At 42.0% G+C, this 9,215-nt stretch overlaps 2 protein-coding genes across 3 annotated transcripts in view; one reads left to right on the forward strand and one right to left on the reverse strand.

Moving 5' to 3' along the window:
- The first annotated feature begins 292 nt into the window (after positions 1 to 292).
- LOC134185677 (kinesin-like protein KIF3A) lies at positions 293 to 6,520 on the forward strand. 2 transcript variants are annotated; one of them, XM_062653526.1, is made up of 22 exons: positions 293 to 950; positions 1,016 to 1,200; positions 1,358 to 1,529; positions 1,587 to 1,754; positions 1,820 to 1,951; positions 2,015 to 2,101; positions 2,337 to 2,516; positions 2,580 to 2,687; positions 2,747 to 2,872; positions 2,930 to 2,989; positions 3,049 to 3,137; positions 3,196 to 3,274; positions 3,417 to 3,530; positions 3,596 to 3,792; positions 3,856 to 3,955; positions 4,666 to 4,737; positions 4,808 to 4,957; positions 5,034 to 5,084; positions 5,151 to 5,200; positions 5,494 to 5,563; positions 5,838 to 5,938; positions 6,092 to 6,520. In XM_062653526.1, exons 1-22 carry the CDS (start codon positions 351 to 353, stop codon positions 6,144 to 6,146), a joined length of 2,946 nt encoding a protein of 981 aa, XP_062509510.1. In that variant the 5' UTR covers positions 293 to 350; the 3' UTR covers positions 6,147 to 6,520. The 2 variants fall into 2 exon arrangements, with proteins under 2 accessions (XP_062509510.1, XP_062509509.1); XM_062653525.1 differs by having other exon boundaries at positions 295 to 950; positions 5,491 to 5,563; positions 6,092 to 6,518.
- Positions 6,521 to 6,810: 290 nt separating this feature from the next.
- The window catches only part of LOC134186257 (inactive ubiquitin carboxyl-terminal hydrolase 54-like), a 3,463-nt gene continuing 1,058 nt past the window's right edge, over positions 6,811 to 9,215 (reverse strand). The window contains exons 7-16 of the mRNA XM_062654170.1: positions 9,079 to 9,193; positions 8,960 to 9,017; positions 8,808 to 8,902; positions 8,600 to 8,749; positions 8,210 to 8,534; positions 8,039 to 8,149; positions 7,670 to 7,978; positions 7,487 to 7,600; positions 7,255 to 7,423; positions 6,811 to 7,199 (exon numbers count right to left, since the gene is read on the reverse strand). Of these exons, the coding sequence (XP_062510154.1) occupies positions 6,977 to 7,199; positions 7,255 to 7,423; positions 7,487 to 7,600; positions 7,670 to 7,978; positions 8,039 to 8,149; positions 8,210 to 8,534; positions 8,600 to 8,749; positions 8,808 to 8,902; positions 8,960 to 9,017; positions 9,079 to 9,193 (1,669 nt within the window). The 3' untranslated portion in view covers positions 6,811 to 6,976. The remainder of the gene's footprint in view (positions 7,200 to 7,254; positions 7,424 to 7,486; positions 7,601 to 7,669; positions 7,979 to 8,038; positions 8,150 to 8,209; positions 8,535 to 8,599; positions 8,750 to 8,807; positions 8,903 to 8,959; positions 9,018 to 9,078; positions 9,194 to 9,215) is intronic.

The following is a 9,215-nucleotide window of genomic DNA, read 5'->3' on the forward strand; positions in this document are numbered from 1 at the left end:
ACACACACACACACACACACACACACACACACATACACATACACACACACACACACACACACACACACACACACACACACACACACACACACACACACACACGCACACGCACACGCACACGCACACGCACACGCACACGCACACGCACACGCACACGCACACGCACACGCACACGCACACGCACACGCACACGCACACGCACACACACACACACCAACCGGTCACGTGGAACGAGAGCCACGCCTACGCGACCGGTACCGTACAGTGTACTGTCCTGTGTTTGCAGTCGAATGTTGTCAACAGAGCAAGAAGAGTAATATCCGTCGCGTTTGTATACCGCTAAAGACTGCATGAAAGTGAAAGTACACGCTCGTCTACTACCATCACGCCATGCCGACATCGATCAGCCATTGCAGCTATCCCAGTTGACCCATCCGTTTCTTACCTCCGTTCTCGGACCAGAGAAAAGGAACTCCGACGTCTACAGAACTATAGCCATCACCGGAGATCTTGTCAACAAATTTTTGTCTGGTTTCCATGCTTCTCTTATTGTATTTGGTGAATCAGGGTCGGGAAAGAGCTACACTCTCGGCCTCGAGCGTCAGACATTCGAAGAGGGTTTTCTCTTGTCGTTTTTCTCGGATACGTTCGGTACGATGAGAGGCAGAACTGCGCGCTTTGAGATGACGATGACGGAGCTCTACAGCGAAACGTTTCGCGACCTGTTCCGTCCTCAAGATGCGAAGACAACCAGCAGCGAGGTGATCGACGTCGAATACGACATGTTGAGGGGACCCTACATGCGCAATCTGACGCGTGTCGCAGTGGAGAGTAGAGATCAGTGTAGAGAGTTGTTTCTGGAGGGTTTAGAGAGGAGAAGAAACGATGAGAGAGAGTTTGGATTGGTTAGGCATTTTAGCACACTCATACTCACTGTCCATATGTCTCAGGTGCTTGCATGCATTTGAGGAATGTGAATTGAAATCGGATTGTATTGTGGACATTGTTTGTGCAGCTTGGTGTTTCATCGACATTCAGTATGTTTTGTTTGGCTGGCGCTGAACGACTTGTTGCTTCATCAGAGACAATTCGTCTTCACGAGGGACCTCATTTAAGTCACTCTATTTTGAAGTTTGAACGTTTGGTCAACGATTTATGTGAATCGATGTCATCGACTCCGAGACAAGTTGTTCGATATGAGTCAGTGTGCTGAAAGTAGCTGTAGCTTGTACACATGCATCATAGTGTTTGCATACTATTTATTAATTAATTTCTCTGCATGTTTGTAGATTTACAAGTTTTTTTGTCTAGTCTTTTCTTTGCAACATTTGTGATTTTTTTGGTATATTTTGTGTAGCGATTCAAAGTTGACTCAACTGCTGGTTGATGTGCTTGGAGGTAACAGTGTCACATACGTTCTCTGCACATTGAAACCACAAAACAGCAAAGTATCTGAAAATGTGCTTCGTATTGCACAGCGTATTGCTCAGATTGAAAACTTTCCCATAGAAAACACAGAAGATGCTAAGGTTGTTCTTTTTTCTGTCACTGATGAGTGCATGTTTCTTATTTTAAATGTTCTTCAGCAACTTGTAGCTCAGTATAGAACTGCTGTTGAATACTACAAAACAGAACATAGTGGCAGAGAACGAGAGATTGGTCCAAGTGACTCTCGTAGACAAGAAAGTCGTGGAACGAGGGGAACAAGTCGTCTTGCTGGGAAAGACCACACACTGCAATTAGAAAAAGATGTTGTGAGTTTGAGTTAAGATTCACACAAAGAATTTCATTTTAGTGTTAATTAATTTTATTTACATAGGTAAAGTTGAGAGAGGGTAACATGAGGCTGGAAGTGACTGTGGGTAGACTAAGGCAGCAGTATGATGAAATGAGCCGAGAAAAGACAAAAATCTCATCTGAACTGATTGAAAGTGAAGAAGAAAAGATGAAGGTCATTGATGCTACAGAATATGGCATCGGTCTATGTCACTTTATTTGTGCATAAACAATGCAGTTAGCGCAGACTCTCATCGACATGCAGCTGGAAAAGAATCAGTCGGAGAAAGAAGCATTGGAAAGACAACATCAGTTGGAAACCGAGGTAGATCACAATGTTAAGTATGTCTGTAGACTTCATGTACCTATTAGTTGGATATAAACATTGTGATGCTGTCAATAAAATATCGTTGAATTGACATTGCCATATCAGTACTGTTAGCTAGTACAAGCATTGAATATACAACGGCTTGCACCGTGTGTTCATATATTGTTACGTACTGTAACTTAAACTCTGTTATTATGCTCATACATTTTGTCCAGCCATTGTTGCGATATAGATTTTGCAACTGAAAAATGAGACTGAGATTCTCCATGAAGACATCAAGAAATCATCTCAGGCAGCCGAAGATGCCGAAATGAAACGTAAGGAGATGGAAGTCGACAAGCAAGAACTAAGAGACGAACACATAGCTCTTAATGCTGGCTACGTGTCTATTAGGGAGAAATTGCAGGCTGAGGTATTATCCAGGAATAGTTTCAAATGTAGTTTGTTTGTCTCATTGAGATGTACGCACGTACAGCAAAGAAAGAATGAAGAACTAGGAATGGAAATTATCAACTTGGTCAATGCTAAATCAGTACTCACGCAACTTAATGATCAATGCAAATCTGAAATAGACAAACTAAGGGTTTGTACATTAACGGCAAAGTCTCGTGGAAGACTAGCTTAATACTTTGTGTTGCTCAGGCTCAAGAAGAAGCTTTGACATCCCAAGCCTTTGATCGTCAACAATATGGACAGTCTGCAGAGCACGAAGTGCACAAATTGCAAGCAGCAATGAATCAAAGCATGTCGGAAGCTATAGCTGTCAAGGTGGTGTTTTGTAGATTAGTAACAGTAATATAAATACGTGATGTATGATGTTTGTAGATGGACATGGTGCAGAAGGTGACAGCACTGGAAGGAGAGAAACGCGAATTAGAGAAACAGGCAAGATTTAGCTACTTTAAGCCTGTGTCAGTGTTATCTGAATAGTTTATGTGATGCAGGTATTAGACTTGTCTGCTCATCAGAACTCTGACTTGTATGCATTGAAAACACAATACGAACAAGACATCAGGAAGAGAGAAGAACAGATGTAGTCAAAACAGTTGGGCAGTAAATGATGTTGTGTGAACAAGATGCAATGCTTTTAGTCGCAGCAGTCAAACTGAATTGTTTGAAGCAAGAAAGGCACTGAGAAAAACAAAACAGAAATTGGAGGCTACCTCTGAGGTAACCCAATTCACACACACACACACACACACACACACACACACACACACACACACACACACACACACACACACACACACACACACACACACACACACACACACACACACACACACACACACATCATGTCTGTACTGTGTAGGAGCTAGTGAGTTTGAGTAGTGTGAAGGCAGAAAAAGCTCAATTGGAGAACAAACTTACTCATCTGATGGACGAATTTCGACAGCGTTTGGAGCGATACATTCAGGATCTGACGGTTTAGTCACATTCATAGCTGCATGGTAACTTGGTGGGGTTTGTATTATGTTGTGATGTTGACAGAAGTTTGTCAGTGGTATGCGTGGCTACAGTGACGGTACCACAGAATCTAGTCTGAAACACTTTATTGAAGCAATGTTTTCTGACATCAGAGCGACACACGAGAATCGTGCTCACGAACTAGAGAAACAAAATAAAGAAATAAAGCAGACAATGAACACTGTTGCTCATCGTCATAACCAATTAAGATCTTCATACAAGTCAGTTGATTCAATGATGTTTTTCTCTTTACTTTGCAGTATATAGCAATTCGATGGTTTTAGACTCTTACAGGAGACGTTGTCTGATATGGGTGTTGAGGCATCGGAACCACATGAAACAGAGTTTAGTCTTCCTTCTGGCTTTGAATTAGAATCATCTGGGGTAGGCTGTTTACATTATGTTACTTTATGGACATACAAGTTGGTAAAGTGGTGGCAATGTTATAGGTAGAGCTTTTTTTTAGACAGAAGTGATTTAATTAAAGAAATACTGTGGAGTCGAATAGCTTTCTTTCTCTTTTTTCATTCTTTTCTTTCTCTGTATACACTCCAGCAATGGGTTCTGTATTTTCTGAGACACAATAACACACACACACACACACACACACACACACACACACACACACACACACACACACACACACACACACACACACACACACACACACACACACACACACACACACACACACACACACAGACACACACACACACACACACACACACACACACACACACACACACACACACAGACACACGCCACACGCACATGCACACACACACACACAGACACACGCCACACGCACATGCACACACACACACACACACACACACACACACACACACACACACACACATTGAGGCTTTTTGCATGGTTCTCATTTTAAAACATTAATAATGGGAATGTTGCTGGTAATGTTTATAATGCCAAGGCCACACACCGTGTGTTTTCTAGACGAAATGTCTGTTGTTGTATGTGTTCGATGTTGATCTAAGTAGTCAGAATGTAAAGAATTTAGTATCAGTGCATGGGCGTATTTTGCATGGTTTTAAAAGCTGGAATGCACTAGTGGCTAACACAATCATGACTAGAGTAACAATGTTCGAGAACTGCAAGGCGCTCTAGAAAAAACCAAACTAGACTTGTCAGCAGCCAAGGAGCAGGTCAGTTACAATATACATACATTTTCTGTCTGTCGGTCACACGACAGTCGATTGTTTGTTAATTAAATAGTCTCTCGCTGCTGCTGAACATCATCGTCGTGTGGTACATCAGATGCAGCAGGAGATGGCGAAGATAGTCGAAGGAGCTCGTAGTGAGTTGGATCGGAAGCTTGCGATGAGCTCTTCGAGCAAAGACAAAGAACTCGTGGAGCAACAGAAGGTATAGTGTGAATGGCACAACCGAGAGTGTGTGATGAGTGTAAGTCGAGTAGCTTGTTGTCCACTGATGTTGATAGACAATAAGCGAGTTACAATCATCTCTTGCATCTGAATCAGCTCATCGTAAGGTATTTATCATCGGTTCTCTCAGTTGTGTGCACTTGCTTGTACGAAGGTGTTTGGTTCGTTTTTAGGCTGAAGCTAGTTTGTCACGTGTCCCAGGTTTGGACTCTTACCTGGGAAGGTGAGTACTTCTTGTCAAATCTACAACCTGGATATCTCATTACTTTTGTATACTATTGTTACTTGAGGAGTGAACCGCTAGAGTACACACAGTATTGAAGATGGTCACATAACATAACCTACTAGATGACTCACTCCGCCTACTGTGTAACACGTGATCAAATAAATAATGAAACTTATTTTTATCAAGTAATATTGTGTATTGCAATGTTTACATTAGCATGTATTATGCTGTGAGATCATAGGGTTATGATGAGCATATAGAATGACAAGTTTGCTTACATTGTGTAGCAGAAGCACAAAACCAGACAAAAGCTTCAGTGATCTTAGACGACAATTGAAGGAATTTACGGCTACTACACAGGTACAATGTAATACATGCATCAGCACCAGCATATGTGTGAGTACTGTACTACTAACTTAGTAGTTGGTTTTGGTGCTGTTGGAAGGTTTTGGCTGTAATTGTTATTGCTATAATAATGTGTTGATATTAATAAAAAATTAGCAATATTAGTTAATGACTATGGTACTGGCAGATGTCAAGTTGCAAAGCAATTCGTTGTTGGGTGTTGTTTGTAACTTTAGATGCCGAGAACGGTTGTGTAGTGTTGTGTATAAATTTCCCATTTCGTTTGCAGCATGAATTGGAAATGGAGCGAACGAGGTTGAAAACCCAGCTTGTTGTTGCAGAAGAAGAGCTTGCAAGATACAAGGAATTCGTAGCCAATCGCCTTACCAGGTGGGTTAGTGTGTGGTGTGTGGTGTGTGTGTGTGTGTGTGTGTGTGTGTGTGTGTGTGTGTGTGTGTGTGTGTGTGTGTGTACAAATTTCTGCCTGAAAATATTTATGATTACGGCTTTCCGCTGATTGATTAGATTTGTACCCCACTTCAGGTTGTATATTGAGCGAGGCTCCACTGGCCTACTTGCACAGAAAGAAGACAAATAGTTGGTTAAGAAAGGCAGAGTAGAGTATTATGTAACTGAAGTATTTTGTCCTACATGCCACAATCTGCAAGTGTAGATATATAATATGATATATTGTACATTATATTGTAGTTGTAATGCATCTACATGTGATATGCTGGCTGACCCAAATGGGGTAGGGAATGCAAGAGTAGTGAGCTGGAGGTGTTTATATCTTGTCGTGTGGCAAGACATTTTATTGACCTCAATTGATAAATTGCCATAAATCAATGCCAGTCTTTACTAGTCTCGCGCAGCCAGCCTCTCCCCCTTTTATCACTATGGTCGTGGACCTGTTGCTTCAAATCGCTAAAGTACTGTTGAAGTATTTGACAAACTTGTTCCACAGTGTAAGATCATAGGCGACCCTCATCATTCAACAAGCGATCAACCTAGTATGTGAACGTCATGTGACACAACACAATTGCTGAATTGTGATTGGACAATTTGCTCTCCCCCCCCCCCCCCGTTGACTACTCACCAGTCTATGACGTCCATCATGACTAAGGCTCTATAATAATAATAAATACTAGTCAAAGCTAGCTATCAGAATTTATTAAAACATATTATTATTTATTAGTATAATATAACATCTATTTATCATACAAAGTTGTATGTTGATTCACTGTTTACACACAGTATGCCACGTTTGCAAACATTGATTCATAGTATGTAATCCCTACCACCGGTAATAACATCAGAACAGCACAAAGTTTGTGCTTGTTCTAATACAACAATAATGGCTACACTAAAATACCACCGACATGTTCAGTGAAAATTACCGCTTACATTCTGGTATAAACAAACATATACCTACGAATTGGCAGCACTGATGTCTGCTCTAACCATATGTGCACTGCTGGTAGGAGCTGTCTTATGTCCTTTATGCTTCATACGACAAAGAGAGCACAACCCGTCTCTGAGCCAGGGTACCATTTCATGACACTTTGTACACTGCTCTCTCTTCGAAGACTGAGAATCCAACCCCACAGTCATTCTGTTTGAGCCTAGTTTTTCGTCACGATACGTTGGAGCTCTATGATAGAAACTATCAAATACATTTAGTTTTAGATCAAGAACGAGCATCTTACGGTGACACATCCCGTGTTTGTAGTTTCAAGTTGCTGTCGTTTTTTTTCTGAATTTGAATGGATTTGTGGACAGTACGAGCTTGGTTCCTGCAGAGATCGCACTTTTGTTGTACTTCTGTTCGTAACGGGTCGTCGTGTGGTAAGAACATGAGTGCCTTCTTGTAGGTCGCTGCAAGAGATGATAAACCGAGTCACTAGAGTGTGAATACTGTACGAGATGCAGGGAATATACTGAATGCTTTAGCACAATAATCGAGCGCTCTCTCTAGATTGGTCACGACTTCTAGACTTCGAGCTTCTTTGATAAGTTCGTCTGCCTCTTGACACAACTGCTTGCAAAGGGCGACTGCAAACATATCAACCATTACACATTGCCTCATGTTTGAATACGTACCGTAGTTAGTGAATGACTTGCCTGTTTGTGGTATCACAATTTGACTGTCACTTCCAGAGTCACCGATGCTATCGTCATCTGTCAGATCGATTAGCATGCCCTCTCTGACGACCGGCAATGGCCGTTGAGCAATGTAAGCAGTTGCTCCGCTGTCGTCTGTGTGGGATATGGATGGAATGGCGGAGGGTGACTCCAGACTTGACTGTCTGCGCACTCCCAGTTTGAGGGAGAGGCTTCGTGAACGTTGAAAACACCGGTCGCGTATGATTTTTTGATCGAATCGTAATGAGTCATGAACGGGTGACATCATAATTGCCTTAGTGTAGTGATCTAGTACAAACACATACTACAGAATTCAGTGGCACCAGAAATGTTTGGACCCGTTCTCACCTGTGGCTTGGGAGTAGCAGTCACGTGCAGCATCCAAGTTGCCTAGTGTCTCAAAATGCTGCGCTTTGGTTACAAACTCTTTGGCATCACTATATATGTTCGTCAGGTCGCCTGTTACATATGATCGTGTTTATACTCATCACACACTATACCGGAAAATGTTTTTCCTACCGCTGCTTTCAACAGGCAGTGGGCTGTTGTCTTGATTCTCAGTCAACTCGTGTTCTTGAAATGAAGCTTTTGGGATAGCGTCGTCCACCTGATTAGTCTCCTCTACAGATTTTTGTTCTTGGTGGTCGAGGCTGTGTTCACCAGAAGACAAAGAGGACGACAGCTCACTACTTTTCAGTCGAAAGTGAGAGAATGGTATTGTCACTGTTGTCATTGCTGTGTCTGTACGAACAGACTTGGGATTGGAAGAAGCATAGACCAAGAGGAGAGGTTGGTAATGAGCTTTGCAACAGTCATTCACAACAGAAGACCATTTTGGTCCCACCTGCAGTGTGAAGAGTGATTGTTACTTATGAGAGAGAGAGAGAGAGAGAGAAGTTTAAAGCCAACCTTTCGAACGTGAGAATCATCCAAGTAAACCCAAGACTTCTGACTAGTATGAAAGCAGAATGACGAATAATGCATGCCGTAGTATGCAACAATCCCCACAAGATTGTATGCTGTAGTCGTCTTGGTGAACTCTGGTGCCATATTAAACATCTGTTAGCAAAGGAAGCAATCACAACTACAAGGTACTATAGACACTCAGTTGTCTAACGTCTGTAGGATTAAGTGACGTTCCAATGACAGACATAACAGCCTTGATTGATTCAACATCTGCATTATCACAGTCCCAGATCAATCCAATACTTACTAGCAAACACAACTACATATAGCACACGATCAAATAGAGTAGTCGACGAGACTCACTGATTTCTGGTTTATTCAGCAGGGCTTTGCTCAATTGCAATGGCAAACGGCACCCTTCCTGATCAAAGACAACAAAACTATTTTGAGGATGGACACCATGACATGTCAAAATAACTTACATTAGAACAATGATAGAAATCTCCAACAGCACTAACCTCTTGAAGAAGTTTGCCAAAGGAAGGAGGTGGAAATGACGACCCTGGAGAGCCTGAAGTTACAGGATGGGAATAGGACCTACAAACCCAGCAGAAAGAAA

The sequence above is a fragment of the Corticium candelabrum genome, chromosome 10 (genome assembly GCF_963422355.1).
Source record: "Corticium candelabrum chromosome 10, ooCorCand1.1, whole genome shotgun sequence".
Taxonomy (NCBI): Eukaryota; Metazoa; Porifera; class Homoscleromorpha; order Homosclerophorida; family Plakinidae; genus Corticium; species Corticium candelabrum.

Coding starts and splice junctions, on each gene's coding strand:
- LOC134185677 (XM_062653525.1), top strand. CDS start 351: ATGAAAGTGAAAGTACACGCTCGTCTACTACCATCACGCCATGCCGAC. Junction 2,102..2,336: donor AACATCAGTTGGAAACCGAG/GTAGATCACAAT, acceptor GTTGCGATATAG/ATTTTGCAACTGAAAAATGA. Junction 2,688..2,746: donor CTGAAATAGACAAACTAAGG/GTTTGTACATTA, acceptor TGTGTTGCTCAG/GCTCAAGAAGAAGCTTTGAC.